This window comes from Netta rufina, assembly GCF_964035555.1.
Source record: "Netta rufina genome assembly, chromosome: 2".
Taxonomy (NCBI): Eukaryota; Metazoa; Chordata; class Aves; order Anseriformes; family Anatidae; genus Netta; species Netta rufina.
In genome coordinates, this window is record NC_140124.1 from 63,959,256 (window position 1) to 63,981,927 (window position 22,672).

Below are 22,672 nucleotides of genomic sequence, written 5' to 3' on the forward strand. Positions count from 1 at the left end.
TGCCCTGAAAGTCCCAGTTTCTCAGCCCAAACTTCCCCAGTCCAACTGATCATTTCTGGCTCATGCTGATTTTCCTCTTGACTCTCCTGATACTCTGGTCTACTTTGCTTAGTCACAGTCTTTATTTCTATAAACTCCCTAGTCCTACACCTTGAAACAGGTGAACACCAATCTCTACAATCTTACACTAAACAAACAAGGCTTTAAACGGAGCAGGAGCCAGACTTCCCCCTTCAGGAGGCCACCCCAAGCCCAAGGCTGGGAAGCCACTATCATATCTGTCTCTGGCCACAGAGTAGGGCACGGCTCACTAGCTCACCCACAGGCTTTGAGGATGGGAGCTGCTGCACTTGAGCAGTGATCCTCACTGCCCTGTGGAAGTAGTTTTAATTATTTCTACAAGAAGGATCTGGGACACAAGTAAAGGAGGTTTTGAAGTACCTAGAGGGAGTAAAATAGCTGCGTTTAGCAGATTTCCTTTTCTCATGTTAGTATTGCTGATTATTTGAGACAACCCTCCACTTAGCAAAAAAGCTGCTGTCAAGCTTTGTTCAGACACTAGACTTTCTCTGCTATCTATTCAGGATGTGCCTGTGTACCTAACCCAAATGTTGTGACTCTCTCGTCTCTTCTACTTACTACTGAGCTTTCTTCAGACCTCTTAATTTCTCATCATCTCCTGCTTCCCATTTCTCAGCCCAATCAGTTTCCTTCAGGTACAAATTACAAGCTGCTTCTTTCCTCTGCCTCAGCGCTGCAACTCGGAGCAACCCAGGGAGCATGGATGGGGCAAGAAGGCACCAGTTCTTTAAAATAAAGGTCATCAGACATCTGAAATGGGAAAACAAGGCATTTTTCCTTATCTTGACTTCTGCAAGTAGCTGGAATATATATATATATATATATATATATATATATATATATATATAATATATATATATAAAATATAAAATATATATATATATTTAATATATATAAATAAATATATATATATATATTTTTTTTTTCTGGAAGGTTGCAAGCAGTTGGTTCTTGATGAATACAAGGATAAAAAATCTTCAATAATGTTTCAAATACTTGCAGAACTTATCTTCCCTCTAGCTTCTTTATTTCAGAAGACAATGTACACTTCCTCCTCCCAAACAGCCAAGAAATGACATTTCACTAGCACATGTACAGCGGTGACATAAAACACCAGTACACTCAAAAAACTGTTTACAAATTCATATCAAGGCAAGAAAAGCAAGGTCAAGGTATTAAAAATGATGACAAAGGTCTAGTTGAGGAGACAGTCAGCCTTCCTTCCTGCTATATGCCTTGCTGATTCTCAGAAAGCCTGATGTGGCTTTAAAAACATTGTGCAGCCTGCTGGAGCCATCTCAGCTGCATCCAGCTAAGTGCTCAGGCAAAAAAACCCACTGTTTTTTCCTGGCTTCTGTCGTAAGACTGCTCCACAACAATTAAAAGAAACAGCCTCCTCAAGTAATATAATACTATCAGCTTGACTGTGCTCCTAAAACTTTATCATATTTGCTCATTTATATATGGGACCCTCAGACCCGCCATGGTAATAAAGGTCTCCACACTTTCTGTGCAAGATAAAATTGTAGAGGGGCACTATCACCTCCGTTGACCTGCTGGCCACTCCTCTCTTGATGCAGCCCAGGATGCAGTTGACCTTCTGGGCTGAAAGCATGCACTGGTGGCTCATGTTGAGCTTCTTGTCCACCAGAACCCCCAAGTCCTTCTCTGCAGGGCTGCTCTCACTGTGTTCTTCTCCTGTCTGTGCTCCTGCCTGGGATTGCCCTGATCCAGATGCAGCACCTTGCACTTGGCCTTGTTGAACCTCATTAGGTTCACAAGGACCTAATTCTCAACCTTGTCCAGGTACCTTTGGATGGCATCCCTTCCTTCTACGATGAAGTTGCTTAAATCAAGCCCCAGAGCTGGTCTCACCTGATGTTTACCATCTCCAACAACAGACTCTCACAGAGTGTGATCTTTTCTGCCTGCTCTTGTCACTGCAAAAAGCCTAATGGTGATGCTCACAGACTGACCAACTGTAAGGGAAATGGCATTAATGTCTGTGTCAAAAACCATGACTTGCAGCTTCAAGACTAAGTCAGCACCAAGGCAATATCAGATTATAAACCTTTCTGCATAGTTACTACAAGGATATCAAAACCAACACATGGTAGTAGCAGATAAAGCTGTGTATGATGTGTAAAAGTGTATGAAGCACCCTTTAATCTTCTGCTTGTCAGTGACAATGCACTAATGAAGATGGAGGACTTGTTCAAACATAACATTCAAACATTACAATCTGAGCAATGATATGCTGCAGGGAACCATATATAATAAGCATAATGTTAAGGTCCTCTAACAGCCAAACTACAGGTCTTCTACCTCATCTTATGCAATTATCAGGTGTCAGAAAACTTTTCTTATTACTCAAAAGGTTTTTTTGCTCACTGAATACAGGACTGTATTTTAAAGCATTCAGCTCTGAATAAATATTCCTTAGCACAAGGCTTTTAGTCTGATAAAGATATGGATGTAAGACATTAGCACTTGGAAATCTCAAGAAAGGGCAACCTTTCAACTTTAAATATCAGCCTGACTCTCTCTTGCTTCTAGTCCTCTCCCAGAAAAAAATTAATAATTAAAAAACAAACAAACAAACATTAATTTCAAAGGAACTTTCAACAGGTAAGGTCATGTGTTTTGACCCTTACTACTTTCAACATTTAACATAATTAAATGTACTGTTGCAGCAAATAAGAGGTTAATAAAATACTTGTATTAGTATTTATTTTTAATAATTACTGATGTTCTATACAGGTAGGAAAGCTTGGATGCATTCCTGCACAACACTTACTCAGATTTTTTTTTTTTTTCCCAAGCATCGTAGTTATTGGTGGACTAGAAGAAAATAAACCTGTACTAGGAAGTTTCATGCTGGCTCCAATTATGCCATCTCATAAGCTTGTCCTTTGTAAAATTTATTGTAAAAAATAATTATATTTTCTCAGTGAGATCAGAGGTATTAGACTGGAGCTCATGGAAAAATGTGTTGAAAAATGCTAGTTTTGTGGGTGAAAAATCTTTTGTATTACACATATTAGGTACAACCAATGCTGCTGAATTGACAGAAAGGGGTCTCACAGGATCCTGCTGGATTTCTGTTCCCCAGGATTGCAGAAACTGTGGAGTCCCCAGCTCTGGTATGGTCCAGAAGCACGTATCTCTCTGTGCCTCCTGCGGGGTGCTCAGCAAATTTGACATCTGTGTAAATTTTGCTGCAGTTATTAGTAGGGGAGCTGACAAGAATAGCAATTTTGCAGAGCAGCTGCAGGATACTGTTGGCTTACTAGAAATGGATTTTTTTTTTTTTAATTAAAAAAATGGAGAGGAGAGGAGGGGGAAGAAAAAGAAAAGGTTTTGGATTCATCTAAGATCAAACTCTGTACCTCAATCAACAAACTGGATACCCTTCTTTTAATTTAGTTCTTCAGACACTGAAATCCCTCTTATCAGGGGAGGAAATATGCTGGCTTGTCTGGTAAAGCTTCCTTCTGCTCTGAGAAAAGGAAATACACGTTTTTACTCTAGTTTTAATCACTGTATACTTTCCACATGTTTTGGTAATTGGGGAAAATCCACATACCAGCTATTGCAGTGCCCAGAGCAGACCAGGCAGACATGTTCAAGCCAGATTCAAACTAACTGGTCTAACCACAGCAGTACATGTATATAGCTCAGCCCCAGCTCCTGGAATTAGATAAACCATACAAACAAATACTAGGGAGGCTTTTGCAGCCTGTGGTATGTCCTGTACTGCTGTGATTATGCTACTAGCTGTAACCAGCCAGTCCAGAATGCTGCAAAACTAGCTTCAAACTGGTTGTGACAAAAGCATCCACATATCCAATGCTCCTAGGAGCACTACGGTTTTCATGGAAATCCTGCTAGGCCACACTACAGTTACGACTGATACAGAATATGAAAGACAAGCCACTTGTTTTGCATATCATTTTAGCAACAATACCTTCGCAGCTGTCAAGTCAAAAATACGATCACCACTCAGAGTAAAATAGCCATCTATTCCAGTTCATTATTTTTTGCCTGAAAAATCAGGGAGCAGTTTAAACACCATACATAAAGAGCACCTTTAAGTCTGAATGAACTGCAAACTCTTTTTCCGCATTTAAATTTGCACATGAATTTGCACTTAACGACATGAGACTTCTTGTGTGATTATGGTCCATTTTCATGAGTACAGGCTTAAGGGTGTCAAAAACTACACTCCACTCCTGCCTGAAAGCTTCTACTGTACATAAACAGGTCAGAGAGGAACTGAGTTGTAAACCAAGACTCTTCTGTCACTGCTTTCTTTCTAGCTCTGGTGAGAACAGTAAGAAATCAGAAGAAAATTCATCTTTTTCTCACGGACAATCCAGACTTGAAACTTGCAGAAACACGTATGCTAATTATTAGGCATCATGGAAGAGCAAAGAAAAGAAAAGAACTCTTCTAAAAAAGTAATGGAACTTGAAACCAAACACACCAGGTACAAAATTCCAACACATGAATCAGTGCCTGGATTTGGGATTCTTGCTCACAACAATTTGCAACATAAAAATATATATTCATAGTTTTCCATATATATAAAAATATATTTTAAAAGTCTTAAACCAGGAGCATTAAATACAGTGGCGGGAGAAGGGATGTGGCAGGAAGACAGATTTGTTTTTCTCAGGAAACAAGTGACACATCTTTTTAGCCCAAGGGAAAAAATAATTTATGGTTATGCAATTTACTCAACAGAATGTCACCTCCTTTGCCATCTATTTTTCTTGCTCCCTTGTTAGCACTTACAGAATTTGAGTGTATCCTCCACTTGGCTTGTCTTTTCATGCTACCACTTCTTTTACCCACAATTTGCTAAATCAATGTATGAGATTTCTTCTGGGTTACCCTCTAGCTATAACAGCAAAACCTGAAAATACAGCTTTGGCGAGCCACTGGTTTAATTGTAATGCATGAAAGGTTGCATTTTTTTAAAAAAAAAAAAAAAAAAAAGACAGAGCTGGTAATGAAGTTAAAAATTACTTAAAATCAGAGAAATCTCTCCCAGCCAAGCTACAAACTTCAAAACGTGTATAAATTGGGGCTGCATTAACAGTTTTCAACCTTGTTGAACAAACAGTCCAAGATAAACAGACCAACCTGACTGAGAGTATTACCTGCAGAAGTGTGCTTAAATTTTTCACTCTTCTTCTTCCTCCATTTCCACGGCTTAAAAAGTCTTCCAAGAGTGGCAAATTTGCTTCTTCTTCTGATCGGAGGCGTGTGAGTCCCAGGTACTAGAGAATCTGAACGCATTGCAGCCAGTCTTTCCACTTCCTCGGCTGTCGTTTCCACAAGAAAATGAAAAAAAAAAAAGAAGAAAAAAAGAGAAAAAAAAAAAGAGGTGAAATAGGTGTTTTAACAAATTATCAGAGAACCACACAGATGGTTAAATTTTTACATGGTTACAGAGAACAGTAAGAAAGGGGAAAAATGTAATCTTTATTATTTTAATATATTTTTTTCCTTTCAGTGGAATCCATGCTGTGCTGTAAAGATCAGTATTAATAATCAGATTTAGTCCTCAGAAAATCTTTCTGCATTGCTCTAGACAGCTGGCAGTCCATCCACCAGCCATTCCCATGGAAGTGTGTGAGAGAGACTTGGAAAGAGATAGCTCCAAAGAAATTATGAAATACTGCATAAGTGAAATATTGCAAGATTGTCTTGCAATGGAAAGAGAAATTTGCATTAACTTCTATTTCTCAGTGACAAGGACTGAATACCCTCTGGTAACATCACTGTGTTCACTAAATCTTCCTGAGCTCCAAAAGGGGCTGCATCAAGTATTTTCTAGTGACAGAAAGCATGTTAAAAATTCAGAAAGTTCCTCCTAGCCCCACTTCTCTGCCCACCCATTTTCCTCCTATTTTAAAATCTTTAAACCTAGGGACTTGGAGAATTTTAATACAGTCCACAGTTACAGCTGAATTCCCTAGAGAGGGCATTACAGGTTTTCACTGAACTTCTGTTGTTAATAACAAAAATTAATAAATGTCTGCAATCATTACATTGTAATACATCATGGTAGTCTCAATACTTACACAAACAAGCAAACCAACGAACAAATTAGTAGAATGTAAGTTACTCTTCCTCCCCCTGACAACAAGAGAAGTCTGGCGGTAGTCAGAGAATCACAGAATGTGAGGGATTGGAAGGCACCTTGAGAGATCATCTAGTCCTATCCCCCTGTTGGAACAGGAACACCTAGATCACGTCACGCAGGAATGTGTCCAGATGGGTTTTAAATGTGTCCAGAGAAGGAGACTCCACAGCCCCCTGGGCAGCCTTTTCCACTTGGCACAATTACATTGCATGGTCTCCCCCTCAGGTTTCCAGAGAAAATGTATGCTAACGTGTTTGGGAATTAACATCCAGATGATTAGAGAGAGGCACAGACAGAGGTAAGCTAGGACCACAACAGAAAACACCAACAGTAGGAAGGTACCAGCAGCATGGAGAGAGGGTCAAAGGGTCCCTTCATGCCACAGCTGCCAGGGCTGCAAGAAGCTCTTCCAGCCCTGGGCTGAAACATGCAGCCTCTGACTCTAAGAAGAGCATCTGCAAAATTCAGTCATCTTGAAGGAGACTTTTTAAAAATTAAACATATATGTATATATATATAGTTGTTTTTTTTCCCCATCTACACAAAACCATGAGAAAAGACCTGGGAAACTACAGACCTCTTAGTCCCTAACCTCAGTCCCTGGAAAAGTTATAGAGAAGATTGTCCTGAGGGTTATTGAAAGGTAGTTAAAGTATAAAGCTATTATCAGGCACAGTCAAGGGAAAGTCTGGCCTTCATAATTTGATCTCCTTCTAGGACAGGTCATCTGCTTGGTGGATGAAAAGGTAGTGGTGGACGTAATCTTTCTGGATTTTAGCAAGGCCTTTAATATGGCCCCTCATGGCATCCTTCTGGACAAATTGTCCAACTGTAAGACAAACAGGTTCATGCTGTGCCAGGTGATGACGGCTCAAAGGTAGAGCTCAGAAGGTCATTGTGAATGAGGCTACAGCTGGCTGGTGGATGGTCACCTCCAGTGTCTTCCAGGGCTCAATTCTACATCTAGTCCTCTTTAACATTTTTATTTATCTGGATGCAGGAGTGGAAAGCAACCTCAACAAGTTCACTGATGACACTAAACTGGGGGTACTGTTGGCTGACTGGAGGGATGAGAGGCCTTGCAGAGGGCTCTAGAGAGATTAGAGCACTGGGAAATTATCATCAGCATGAAGTGCAATAAAGGAACATGCTAGGTGTTGCACCTGGGATGGAGATGCCGAGGACACTTGGGTTGTCCAGTCTAGAGAAAAGGAGACTAAGATGCCACCTCATGGCTCTCAGCAACTCCCTGAGGAGAGGAATCTGTAGGGAGCTGCTGGTCTCTGCTCCCTCGGTACTGATGACAGGATATGCAGGAAGAGCACAAAGGGGCCATTTGTTAGAAAAAGACTCTCTACTGTAAGGGTGGTCAAACACTGGAACAGGTTCCTGGATTGGTGGTTGATGCCCCATGACCATCAGTGTTCAAGAGGTCTTTGAACAATGCCCTCATTGACATGCTTTAACTTTTGGTTAGCCCTGACGTGGTCAGGGACTTGGACTAGATGGTTTTTGAAGGTCCCTTCCAACTGAACTGTTCTGTTTTATTCTGTCATTTCCCAGGCTTGCGTTGTAATGCAACACTGCCAGAAAAACTGATCTGAGTGGTTCGCACAAAGGCAATCTGGATTCATAAAGATGGGACACAGATCTTCACTGTTCCCATTCTGAAGACAGCAACCTAGTGTTTTTATTACACCTGTATTGTTTAAGGATTAACCTCAGTCATGAGTGCAGGTTTGGGAATCTCAACAAGAGCAGAGCTGTGAAGGGATGAACACCCCTACTCCACACACACCAGAGATTTGAGCTGGCAAATTCTTGAGCATCTCAATTGAAATTTTTCAAAGGCGTTAAGTTTGCCAAATTTAGGTTGGTTTTCATGGGAACAACTACAGATATATCTCTAGCACATAGGAAATCCTATTACCAAAGCTCTAAACTAAAATATTATTTGAGCCTCTCATTTTATTGCAAGAAGTTGCTTATTTTGTTCTTCTTGTTGTGTTTTTAACGTTGGCAACACATTCCTTTTTCCTGTAAAATATCACTGCCAGATACTGCTGCCTCTAAGTTTCTGGTGAAAAGCTGTTAGCCAGTGAGATACAGAGTCTCAAACTGTTTCATTGGAACTGGTTAAAAAAACAATCATCCGCTGGGGCAATGGAGAGAAATAAACATTTCTGAGAAAATTTTCTTTCAATTAAAAGCAGAGGAAAAAAAAAAAGGTAGCCTGGTCACAGCATTTCATTTTGTTCCAGCTCTTCACATTGTGTCTGACTGCCCAGAGAAACACCTGCTCATATGGAGAATCCATTACAAGGTGCTGTCCTATAAGAGGCTGGGACGTGCTGCATCAAAACTGAAATTGCCTTGTTACGCTGAACGTGCCATGAGGATAAAAAGAAGAAATCAGATATTTCCTTGTGCTTTCTGATTTCACTGGAACATGCAGCAGGGCTTTGAAGACCTGCATGGGATATATATAAATCACCTTACTCTATATGCAGATCCAAAGAGACCATGCATTTTCCTACCTCCTCTTTTTAAGATGCCTCTAGTTAAAGCACACAAGACCATGCTGTGAGCCATTGCTGTGACTTGTTTGAGATGCTGCTAGAAGCAGTGGGCTGGTACTGTCTTTGCTGCCTTACTTGGGGGATAGAGGGTGTATCAGTGGTCCGTTGAACAAACTGGGAATGACACACTACTGCTGCTGAATTGGGCTTTCTGCTACATAAAACCACAGTTATAATGAAATTCCTCTTGCTGCTTGCCTGTTTTCCCGTGCCCCTCAATGAGACACCATTTCTGCTACCAAGGTTCCCTACAGTTACTAAGCCTCAGAGTTGTACAGTTCTTTGAGAGCTGATCCTAATTGCTACTGCTGAGGCCATTCCCAGGTGAACTGATATCCCTTAAAAATCTTATTTTGTAAAGCGCATCCTCTACGTTACACACCAGTTGTGCTCTCACTGCCCCCAGGAAGCTTCTCCCATTGAGGGTAAACTAGCATGGATTCTCCATCAGGCAGCACTAACACTGGTGTCAAAAGAAATTTACCCAAAGGGGAGTTCATTAAAAGCCAAACACAGTGTTAAAACCATTTCCATATTCTGACTGCTCTTCCCTGCATTTTGGTATCTTGTCTCACATGGAGCAGTTCCAGGAGCTCTGCTGGGCTCTCCATCAGCCATGAAGAGATTATATGGCCCTTCTCCTTCATCCTCTCCAAACACACATGGCTCTGAGCTAATACAAGTAACAGTTCTTTTTTTTCCCTCCCCCCCTTTCACTCCAATTTTTCAGAAGGATTACTTTTTTTTGTTGTTGTTTTCTTCCCCATGAAAAATACCCTCAAGAGCTCTGCTAATTCAAAGCATAATAATCACTGGCTAGGAATGGACCACATTAGCATAAAGCCATGACAGTTTTAATATGCTGAGAATAAAAACAGACCACAATGAGACAAGTAAAAGCCAGATTTGTGCACTCTTGCTTTTTGCTGCATCTTTCCCTTGTGTTGGCCAGGTTTTTCTGTCTCTTTGGCTCCTAATGACTATTGACTAGCTGTGGGCTGCAACACCCACTGCTGACAGCAGGCTCTGTAGGCTGGTTTCACACTCTTGCTGTTCCCAAAAAAGGTGGTACCTGCATGAACATAAACCAACCTGGGCCTGAACATTTTTTTGCCGTCAGTAAGAAAAGCAGTCCCAGCCTCATCAGTTTGCTGACCTGGGAATGGGAACTGGTGTGTCCATTGGTGCCTGCAGTCACACTGCTGAGGTCTCATCTTTAGGCTGGTGCCATAAATGTGACATTTGTGGGTTAACATTAATGATGATTCTCTGTGCTTTTAGGAGCTGCTTCTGCAGGATCTGAGAGATCTTGCAGAGAAATGGAAGGACACTGGGACCTGTACTGACAGCAAAAGGGCAATGTGCTCCCCATCTTACTTTCTTCTGTCCCAGCTGTCATCCTGGAATAGCAACAGGGAAGCTAAATGGTAAGAGCTTTTTTACAGGCTCTTTGGTTGTGAAACAGCTCTCTAGATTTTACTATAAACCTCAAGACATTTGAAGTATATACAGATTGGCGGGCTTAAGCAAGACTTGTGATTTTAATTTTAAAAAGCACCACAAACCAAAACTATTTTGCACCCAAGTGATTTAAAATATTTTTTTCAAACATGATTAAAATATACTAAAAAGACTTTAAAAAAAAAGCCTGAAAGCTAACTTCTTCCCTTCCCTCCCCCCCCCCGTTTTTTTTTTAATTTTATTTTGCATTGGGTTTGATTTTTTTTTTTTTTTTTTTTTTTGTTAAAGTCACTTGATGTTTTGTGGGTTGCGATATAGTGCACAAATTGCAGACATGGTCAAAATCAACAAGTCAAGGAAGAGCAATGTAAAAAGCAGTTCTTCAAAGAACTGATGTAACAGCCCAGGAAAAAGAGGCCTGAGCAGCTTGGCCATGTTCTCTATGCTCTTATGAGTTTCCCACACCTTTTAGTGGAACTTTGATTTCCAGAAGGTCCTGTAAGAAACAATATGGGCATCACCTACTTTTTGGCTTTGAGAAGTGTAGAAGGCAGATGAAAGGCCCTCTCAAAGAAAACATATTGCAGTAGATTTTCTTGGAAAGCAACGACCAGTTTTGTCATTCCCACATGTGTTTGGGAATCACAGCCTCTATTAATGCCACTGATATATACCATGGCTCAGACTCCATTTTTCCAGAACAAACAAACAAACACACACACACACAAAACAAAAACAAAACAAAACGAAACAAAACTATTTCTTCATTCAGGTACACAGTGATTTCACAGCTGAAGGCTGAAGCCCACACATTTCATCCATGACCTTTAACACTACCTTCCTCACTGGTAGTCACACTTGGTTTTCTCTCAGACCATTTTAGAAGACTCTTTCTTCATATTCAGACACATGATTAACAGCTTAACAAGCTGTTTACTTCACAAAGTTATCTTTTAAGCCTTCTTAGGAAACACCAATGTCTAAATTGTGTTTCCTGTAATATTTTTGCAAATCTGTAGTAACAGGCTGGAAATGATCTTGGCCCTAAAGTTGCAATGGGCTGAACATGCCATTTTATTTACAGACAACACTAGTATATAAAACAAACAAACAAAAAATATAATATTCCTTACTCCCAATCAACTTCCAACTAGTCCTTATTCTGCAGATCAATTTCCAACCAATTCCTGTTATGACGTTTACTTTGAACTCTGCATCCCGAAAATCTCCCTCTTTAAATTGTACAGACCTTACTGTAAAAGCTCTGTTGGACTGTGGACTATGGACTATGTGGAAAGGCCATGTGCCTTTTTGACATGACAGAAAACCTGAATGACTACTCTAATTGCAAAGCACTTATGTCTTCTCTTTACCTGAATGGGAACACTTTCAATTAAAAAAAAAAAAAAAGTTTTTCTTTCAGGAAAATGGTTCATTTTATGCTCTTCTATTATCATCTGTACTGTTACTTCCCTTTAATTTCCCTTTGCACCTGGAATTAATTTTCAGCAGCCCTCCCGTTACAATGTGAATCACCCATTTCAACTTTCCCTAACTTTTCAAAGGTCTGTTTTTCCAATGAAAGACAAGGCATGGCATGCAGCCGTCTAAATTCAGTCTTCCCAGACGGGGATGATTAGCTCTTCAGTTCACAATAGCTCCCACTGGAAATACGCATTCGCAATGCCACTGATTTGGTTGGCACAGTGGGTTTATGAGCCATGAAGATTGTCAGTAGCTTTTCCTTGCATGCTAAGTAGCACTCCCCATTTCTAAAGCCCTGCCAATTATTACTGCTCCCCAGGTGTGTATCACTCACCATTGGATAGGCAAACTGAATCATGTCTTACCACTTAGGTTTGCCCATTTCAGCACAGGTATTAGACCATAGTACGGCTCTGCTCTCTGCTGTGATCCCTCTGTCTCAGTGCATATATTTCTCTTGGTGGAACTGGAGCACAATGAATAGCTTCAGAAGTCCAGTCCCTTTAGGACCCTGCTTTTGCCTTCCTCACACTTTGATGTAAAATGTTAATTATTCATGCTGATAGCAATCTGAAAGCCATTTTTTTTTAGCCTCTGCAAACTATACTGTACTGCATGCATCACTATAAACAGATCTTTAATGATAGAAAATCTCTCAGAACACCAAGCATTTTCTGTATTTTAACATTGTGCAAAAGACTTCTACTTGCAACAACAGCACTTTAGCAGGTTATGTCATTAATAGCTACATAATTGCTTCCTATAAGCCCTGTAATTATAGAAAATAAGGATTGTTGGATTTCACTTATATCAGCTGTTTTGTGTTTGCCTTATTGCTCTCATTACTCACTGCTTTCTCCATCCCTTAAGTGTTTATTGCATGTAGATTTGGGACTATGTTCAATAAACAGTGCTGCAGCTTCTAACTCTTGGGTGCCTGGACACAGAAACAGAACCCACAAGCCTGTTTTGGACACTACACATAGGTGGAGACTCGGCTGCTCCAAAAAGGGAGGTATCATCCTCATATTGTGATCATACTTCCTTATTAAAAAATTCACTAGTGAACAGATGTGGCCTTTTTTTTTTTTTTTTTTTTTTTTTTTTTAAGTAACTATTATGAAAACAGGTTCTTGGAAAGCCCCAGACCAGTGCATGCAACTTGGAATGGAGCTGCCTCTAAGCGCAAACATGTCAGGAGCTGGATAAAGTGGCACTCAATCCATGCAACTTCTGAGATTGAAAAGAAACTGCTGAGAAGATGGAATTATCTGCCTCCTTAGCTGTGTCCACTAGCACATAGCATTTAAAAAATACAACCTTTTAAAGCTTCTTAGAAAGTACTTTGTAGAGTCCACAAGAAGGAGATGGAATCTCTCAACTCCAAAAAATTCAGAGGAGAATGCTGAGAATGAGTCATACAGGACCTATTTATAATTCAATGCTCTAACACTGAAAAAAAAAAAAAGCTACAAGGCAAAACTGCTGCAGTGGTGTTGGAGATCACTACCTTACAAGTGGCCACCTCCCAATGGCAGCACCAATAACTGATTCAACACATGCAGATAGCACTACACAGCACAGCTCAGGGCTCCTGGCTGTACCTGTACAGATGCTTGGGTTGTTACACAACAGAGGCAGTCGTAACCATCTTTGAGTCATCTCCTAACTCCTCAAGTCTAGAGATAAGTCTCATTAATCATATCTTAAGTTCTTTTTGAAAGCCAGGACTATGGAAGCCAGAGAAGCTACCTTCCTTCAGGTGAGTCTTCAATCCACTCAACAACAAAAAAATGTGCTGAAGCCCATATACCTTCAACTCCTAAGTTTATCACAATGAAGAACTAGTTCACAACATTTTTTCTTTACTTTTGTTTCAATGATGGCCTTGCAACTCGTTAAAGTGTCTTCTTGGAGAAGCTGGTAATGATTACATTTTCATAGTGGGGTTTCTCTGTTACACAGTACTGAACTGCAAATTCTACTCAGCTGCAAAATATAAAAGTAATCCAAGAAAAGGATGTGGTCAATGGAAATGTACAGACTTGTGGCTCACATTTTGCTAGCTGCCACGTGGACTGAGACAGAACAGCACCTTGCTCTACAGGCCCCTCAATGGAAGTCAGTGGGAAGTTCTCTCTGAGTAAGTGTTCAGCCTTTCTACAGCTATTGCTAAATGCTAAAGGCTGTCTATTTTAACAAAGCCCATAAAAAACAACAACTACAACAACAAAAAACAAACAAACAAAACAACAACAAGACATATTTTAAATGCTTCTAATTTCTTAGGGGACTGTTTGATAAGCTGATCAATTTCTGACATTTATCTTCTGAAGTTTCCGTAAATAGGAATATCCAGTATTTTTACTTTATCTTACTAAAAATGTACTCCTTAGAAGGCACATCTTTAAACTATTCAGAAACCTGATGGGGACATGCCATCTTATTAAAACTAATCCCATCCAGGAAACAGCTTTAGAAACATTAAACCTTCTAAAGATAATAGTACCATCTTACCACTATTACCATGAAGATAAAAAATGAAGCTTTTAATTACTTTAATTGGTCAGGGGAGAAGGAATGAGGTACCTAGTTTAAAGAGCTAGAAATTAAATAAAAATCCCTTGTAAACTCTATACTACTTCTCTTGGGAAAATGGAACATCTATTTTTGTTCTTTAAAGAAGTTGATTGGAAGTCAGCCAAAAGGAAAAGAGTAATTATACCGAATGGCACATTTATAATGAACATAAATCTGATTTTAAAAAGAAATAAATTCAGTAACAGCCTAGAAAAAAAGTAGTGACTGGACTCTCTAAAGAGACAGCCTGTATCCATGTTCAGGAATTAAAAGTAACACTTCTCCTCTGAGTACCTAAAAGTAGCTACATATGGTCTTCTCTGATTGTCATTACAGTGGGAATTCTTTTATCAATTCAAGTGATGCTTAGTTCAGACCCCAGGCTGAGGTGAAATTTCTCTTTAGGCCCTCATAGTAGAGGCTTGAGTTTCAGAGCTGAATACTCCAAAGGAGAAAAAATGCCCACAGCTCCTTTAAAGTCATGAATAAAGCATGCTGGGTTGCTGGCTAAAATACACAGAGTATTTCTGTGTGGTTCTCATGGCTATGATTTCACCTTTTTTTGTCCTCCTTTTTTAGCATTAAATGTCTTAGAGCTCGGCAGGATATTGTGTTTGCCCTGCAGACTCAGAGGAAAGCCTCTGGGTTTAATTTATTTTGGCTGCAGTGGTCCATACATAGGTATATATTTACCCTGTCTTTAAAAATCATGGAGCTGATCAGGTAATCTACCTAAGAAACACAACAGTCGAGGAAAGAATCTTTGTGCACGTAACTTCAAGTTCATGAATAATTCCAAGTCCAGCAACCAGAAATAGCTCAGAAAAATGAGAAAGAGTTTAAATCAAAGCTAAGGGGAAAAATACTACGGAGAGACAAGAAAACATCATCACTGAAAAACATACTGAAATAGTTCCATCAGTTTTATGCACTGAAATAGTGTTAGCAGAGAGAAACACATGAAATATTGACCTCACTAGAGTGAAATGCAAAGGCCAATAAGGAGCAGGATTACCTTACCAAATCTGACTAGTGACTGGATAACCATCCTGGGAACTGGGGACAATAGTCCTCAGATCTACGAACATTTTACAAATGAAGCAAAAATATGGCTCTCTGCTCGAGATGAGCACATTATTGATATGAACTGGAAGAGAGGAAAAAGATGAACAAAATTATGTACTGACCCTCTCAGGTAGGGTTGGGACACGCTGGTTGCATGCTAAAACCTGCCTCCTTACTGATATCAGAGGACTATATTGGACAAAGTTGTAAAAGGGACCTTTCCAGCATGCTATATTTCACCTACAGAAAAAAAAAAAAAAAAAAAAAAAATTGGTGGAGAAGGCATTACAGTATGGTTGTAACGAGTGCTTTGCTTTGTATTAATAGGACTCTCCCATCTCTGTGGTGGTTGAGAGAGAAACCAGCAGCTTGTTGCAAGCCATGAATACAAGTGGAGCACCCCAGCAGCACGTTGGGGTATGCCTATGAAGAGCCACTTGACCATGAAATTGGAAGCTAAGTTCATTTTGCAATGTTGCAAACAAAACTGTGACAGGCATGAGAATTCATTTTAATACAGAAACAGTATAAAACCCAACCAAAACCTGACATTCCTTGCAATAAAATAGTTATATATATATATATATATATATATATTTACCTCTTCACTGCTAGCACTGTACAAAGCAACAAAACTATAAAATCTGACTTCCCTAAATGTTGAAGGTTCCTCTCAAAGTTATCATGACTCTGACACCAAGCAAATATTTAACAAAAACAAAACAAAACAAAAACAAAACACCTTTTCAGAGCATTTCTGTCAATTTAAATTGCCTCTGTCCATATAACTGTATGGAGAACAGTGTTCTCAATTTTAAATACAAATCTACTTTGGACAAAGGATCTGTACAACTTTCAACAAGTATCACAGATTTCTTTCTATCAAGTCAAATGTCAAGTCATGGAGAAAGCTCACCAAATGTGCACATACACTACTCCACCTGAACTCGAGTCGTTGCCACACATACCTGATTTTCAAACACCTATTTACTTAAAGAGCATTTTTGTACTCACAAGTAAGAGATTGGCCTGAACCATGGCATCTGGATGAGTATCTCAAGCTTTTTGCTCAGAATGACAATTTTTCCAAGCATTTTTTACAAGGGAGGAAACAAACTAATAAAACAGATATGCTTATGGGTACCTACAGATAAACATATACAAATGGAGACTGGTATACAACAAATGCAATAATAATACAAAAATCTGAAATACATTAACAGTCAAGCACATAACGAACAACATATTCTTTGTCTACCAGATACAGGCAATAGCTGTATTAGTTCAAAGAGGCTGATTTCTAAAACAACCTCTCATCTTCCTATAGATCTGTAAAAGTTTTTATATTTTTATATATATATATATATATATATATATATATATATATCACAGAGTGCCCAATGTCTAAAGGAGTCTGAGGCAGAAAACACTAACAAAAGAAAACAAATCCAAAGAAAAATATTGCTAAAAAGTGTATTTCATGAGCTGCTAAGCAATGGCAGGAAATATATTATTGAACTGACAGTTGTCTTGCAGTTGACTGAACTGGCTGCTCTGGCAACTTGAGATGAACAGGAGAAAGATGGATCAGTCCATCGAACTGCAAGATCTCTGCGTTTTCTACTAGGTTGATGGGTTTCCACACACAGCACAAGGCAAATGGTGTTTGTGTGATGATAGAAGTGCACTGAAAGCCAGTCTCACAGTAGTAACTTGAGTACTTTCCTAGAATCAAACAATGCAGACACCATGCTGTCTGTATTTTACTGAGACACACAAGAAAGAGAAAAGGAAATAGCTCCTGAATCTAATCATGTTTAAACTTGCTTGCCACTTGGGGAGGGAATTTGAGGTAGGGAAGCTGCATAAACCAAACTTCATGACTCCCTCCCTTCTTTCCCATTTTGGTATCGTGCCTAATTCTCTCCAACCACTGCTAGAGGAGTTGAAGATTGGCAGCCACACAGACCAGACAGTCAGAAATTGTTCTTCTCAATTCAGATGCCGGAGCAGGCAGTAAATCCAATCTTAAGTGCCACATCAGACTGCTGGAAGACAACCCTTATGGCTATAAATCAGCAGACAATTACCTTGGGGCTATAAATATTAATGAAAGCTTTAGTCATCTTGCTCTTCTATTTCCCAGTTGGGTACAATTCAGATTTAGTTCCACACAAGTCTCTGCACCTGGTTTTTCCTTCTGGTCAAACCCAAATTTCAAAGCTACTTAAATAAAACTGCTGTGCTAGTGTAAGGAAAGTATCCTGCCTTGCTGATGCACAGGAGGAGGAGAAGGAACAAGTCTTTCAAAAAGACTCTGGTTCAAATTGTTTCTACTGGCCATCCATCTACATCTGTGCACTTGCACTGCTGACTGTTCTAGCTGTGCATCTCAATCTCTACCAGGGTTTACATTTTAAGCAGATTGGAAAGTAAAATGAGAAAGGTGCAATGCTGTAAAGCTCAACAGTAGCACGATACAAGCTCTTTGTATCAGTTCAGTTTCAGGTGATGCAGAAGAAATAGCATTTCTGCTGATTTTCATTTATTTATTTGCTTTACAACAAGGTTGAAAAAGTTTTAGTGTTTAAAAAACAACAATAACAAAAACAAAATAAATGTTGATGTTGCACCCATGTTGCATCAGATAGCATCTGAATATTGGAAATGTGAAAGCAGCTGCCCATTGGATGTGTTAAGGGACATAAAACCAGCGCCATAGTCCTTATGACACGGACTGCTGACGTTAGGGACCACAGATATGGTCCATGTGGATGTGAATATATGGATCACTAATACTTCTGAGATGCTTGGAATAATATATGGACTATGGATGCAGTAGACCACAGTGGCATTTCAAGGCCTGACTCATTTGTCAGGATATAGTTAATGACAAGTCTAATTATTTATTCCAACATTTCCAATGCATTCAAGACTACTTACCATCACTTCCCTCTGATTCTAGAAACTGTGTTAAAAAGATAATTAGTATTCAGGACAGTGGCATTTGTGCTGCACCTGTACATAGGGCAACGAAGATGGTGAAGGGCCTAGAGAGGAAGACGTATGAGGAGCAGCTGAGGGCACTGGGCTTGTTCAGCCTGGAGAAGAGGAAGCTGAGGGGGGACCTTATCACTGCCTACAACTTCCTCTCAAGAAGGAGTGGAGAGGAAGGTGACCTATTCTCTGTAAACACCAGTGATAGGACCCGCGGGAACAGTGTTAGGCTGAGGCAGGGGAAGTTTAGGCTGGACATCAGGAAGAGGTTCTTCACCGAGAGGGTGGTTGCACACTGGAACAGGCTCCCCAGGGACGTAGTCACTGCACCAAGCCTGTCAGAATTTAAAAAGCATTTGGACTGTGCACTTAGTCACATGGTCTAAACTTTTGGGCAGACCTGTGCGGTGCCAGGAGTTGGACTTGATGATCCTTATGGGTCCCTTCCAACTCGGGATATTCTATGATTCTATGATCCCTCAGCCCACTGCTGAAAATAAAGAATGTTATTATCAACTATTTCTAACAAAACTTGGTCATGCCTTTCTTGAAATGACCTGATTTTCTCGGTGTTACCATAACTACATTGGAATGCTTCCAGACCTTTAAAAAAAAGGGTTTAAAATAGCATTACTATCCAGTTTTCGAACAGAAAATCAACTTCCCTTAGGAGGCAAGGTGAAATAAAAAGCATCCTCTGCTACCAAAATCTCTCAAAATAAATTAAATAATTGGATCCATTTATCCATTTTAATTTTATTCCCTACTCTCATACTGCATAAAGCCATTAGACTAATGGCCTGAAAACTGTCAGACAAAAGATGACAGAGGGCAAGATCCTTCTCTTAAGTAGTGATAGGGGAGGGTGTCTGCTGAACTGCAGCATCAAACCTGTCATCCTAGTTGTGGCTGGGAGAAATGCGAAGGAATATCTGTTGTACATATTACATTCCTTCCAGAATGTCCAAAACAACAGGTAACATGGGCCCTACCTGCAGAAAAGGAGGTACATCTTAAATTGCAACCTTTGGGCTACAGAGAGCCAGTAAACAGCTTGGATTGAACACCTCTCCTAGTTATGCTCAAAGAAATGGGTAAGACAGTAAATCTCACTTATACAAACCAAAGTCCTGGAGCCTATGTGTTTCTTACTCCTGACGAGCATGCTGCAAAACACATACATGGGGATACCTACCCTCCTTGCTTCTTTGGACATATTTAACACCATGTTACTTTTTTTTTGGAAAAAAAAAAAAATCTCGAGAAATATTTGGATTTTATTCCTGAGTCATATTTTAAAATCTTAAAAAGTTCCACTATCTATACAAAGAAAATCTCCAGAGACTGACAGTTAGGCCTGGTCTTCTTATTAGTAGGTTTTCACACCTGGGATCAGGAGGTTTTTCACCAGGAGGGACAGTGCTTGTCCATGAGCTGTCTCTCAACAGTACATCTTCAGGATGGCTAATGGGCACTATGACTACAGGGTTATTTTTAGAAAGGGTGGTCTGAACCAAAATGATCCAGAATGATACATCTAGTGGTTCCAAAGAAGCTACTGCAGGTGATTTCAAAATTACTCATTTTATCTTTAAATTATACCGTGTTCATTGTTTTTCAGAGCAACAGAAATAATTCATCTTCTTTTAAATTTAAAAGTTACAGCCAAAGGCAGAGACTTTGCTCCTCTTGATTAAATTGGACCCAGTGCCAGGAAAGTCAGGGAGACATGACAGTGACAAGACCAGACGTTACCTTGTCTCTCCCTGCCAAATCTTTCCTGTGACAAGGAGATCAGAACCAGCAGAGCAGTGGAGATTCATGTCACTTCACAAGAGCCAAAAAAACAGTAAGAGGACAATTTTTCATCTCACAGAGATGTCAAGAACATCATTATCTTTCCTGAAGTGTGCAAATCAAAGTCACAAAGGAAAGGTGGGGCTTCCAAGTATGTCCCAACCCCAACTCTTTGCAGCTTTGCTTCATCCATCTAGATAATGGAAATGGTCACAGCACCCTCCAGTTTCTACGAAAGTGACTGCAACATCCACCCATGGCTGTACTCCCCCACCATACACTGATACTGCCTTTCAATTGTTCCAGTGCCTGGATTCTGGGTGATCCAATTTGGGATGATACGTGTGAGACAGAGCTTGATCAATGTAACAGCCCACAACCACATCCAATTACTCTCCAACACCCCAGCAGACTGTTAGCAAGGTGGCACCACACGTACTTATGCCATGCTCCTGAAATTATTTTGGCCAATTGGCGGTGACACCAAAAGGAAGCTAGATGTTACACTGTCTGATTACAGAAAAGGTAATCTTAGGAGATACAAAGGAGTAACTGTACATTTACTACAAGCCACTGAAACAAATCTAGAAATAAATTCTTGTAATACAAAAATTACTGTGGAGAGCCCACCTCTTTTCTGAGCAATGAATAATAATGTTATATATACACAACCATATACTCAAAAGGATAGGGTTTGTTCATCAGTCAAGGAGCCTTTAAGGGAACTCTGATGCTATGTTGTATGATGTATGATGCTATGGTACGGCCATGCTATTCATGATGTGATATTAACTGTTTCTAAACAGAGACAGAAGGTATTATATTAGCACAAACTGACGTAACTGATTGCAAACTAAAAAAGAAAAAGTGAAACTAAAAGGGAAGAAAGGAAATACTCTCATGTCAATACTGACTTGGATTACCTCTTCTGATCTCTTCCCCATATAAGCAATAGTTCTGTTGCTTAGCTCTCACTGGAAGTGATGTTATTAATGAGCGAATTCCTACCATTGATTTTAAATGAAGCTCATTTTCTTCTACAGAATGCAAAGGTTTAAAAAACAAACAGGCCAACTACACCTTAAAAAATAAACAAAAACATTTCTATGCAAATGGGGAAGCACTCAGAAAAGACAGAGCACAGAACAGTAAACTAACTGCACACCCAGGCAAGCATAAGAGCATAAATTAGAACATTGGGGTGATGTAAGAAGAAGCAGAATGTCAAGTTTGTTCAGACAGGTCGATATCAGATAGTCTGAAAGACTCTGGTAATAGCAAAGTGAGCAGAGAATCTGCTTGTCCATCACCTGTGCCATCAACTGCATCTTGCCCCTTTTCCACACTGCCTCCCTTTACGCGTGGAAAACGTGTGGCCTTTCACAGTTTATCACACAGTTTTGTATTGTATTTCTGACATAGCTAACTTGATCAAAACTAGGCACACTACTCAAAATGACAACAAATACTTACAGACGGGCATTACTGTTAAATATAGGAAATGCTGTATTGCTTTCATCATGCTTGCTGGCATTTTATTTGCTTTTCTGGACTGCCCATTAGCAACTGATTTTTTCTTGCATGTTCGGTATTGCCCTGATGTTTGTATTTATGAGGTGTATGTTGTATATTTCCTAATACTTTAAATTTGGTTCTCAGAATAGAAAGCAGGGTGATAAGATACTATTAAAAGACGGCAACTGAGTTACAGCATAGAAAAGGAGAGAAATCAGAGAGAAGAGATGGGCCTGAAACAAGCCATCTGCTTGCTCTCTGAAGACAGCAAGAATTGCTGTGTCCTCTTATCAGTGTCTACATGTCAACACCGTGTAATAAAAATGAGTGGGCCCTGAGCCATTGTGAGCAATTCCAACTTTTGTTGTTGTTGTTCCTAAAGCTTCTCAAATCAATGACAGACAGAATTCCCAGAAGAGGCTGTTAATATTTCTCCCATAGGGACCTGGGAATTATCACTGGTAAACAAACGACTTAGACACGTGCTTGTGTAAGATTGACGTCATGTTGCATATACCTTTTTCCCCCATACTATTTCATTTACCCGATTGACCTACCTGCAATGCTACATATACTCCTACTGTTTCAGTCAATAATGTAAACTGTATTGCAATTTGGGCCAAGACATCTTCCCAAGCTCTGTGAAACGATCCCAGAGCTCTGCTGGGTGACAGCCTGTGGCAACGCTGCCAGCAAACTCACCCTTTGCCAGCCACAGCATGGACTTGCCTGGAATTGTACACAACGAGTACAATTCTGGGGCCAGAAGTTTTTGGCACAGGCAGTTTAACAGGATATGAATTAGTCACTACAGACACACATGAGCAGCTCATGGACTTGCCCTCAGGCTTGGTGTTATTTCTGGAGGTACGGCCATAAGAGGGGTACAAAGCTTTTGCTCACTGCAAGCTTTCTAAAGTAAAGGACCTCCTGATCAGGAGGAAAGATCACACCGTTT

General features: G+C 39.9%; 1 protein-coding gene across 1 annotated transcript in view; it reads right to left on the reverse strand.

Annotated features, from left to right (window-relative positions):
* PHACTR1 (phosphatase and actin regulator 1) overlaps nt 1-22,672 on the reverse strand; it is a gene marked incomplete at its 3' end in the record, with an annotated part of 313,329 nt that overhangs the window by 122,043 nt on the left and 168,614 nt on the right. The window contains 1 exon segment of the mRNA XM_084283119.1: nt 5,247-5,411. Coding sequence (XP_084139245.1) covers nt 5,247-5,411 — 165 coding nt within the window.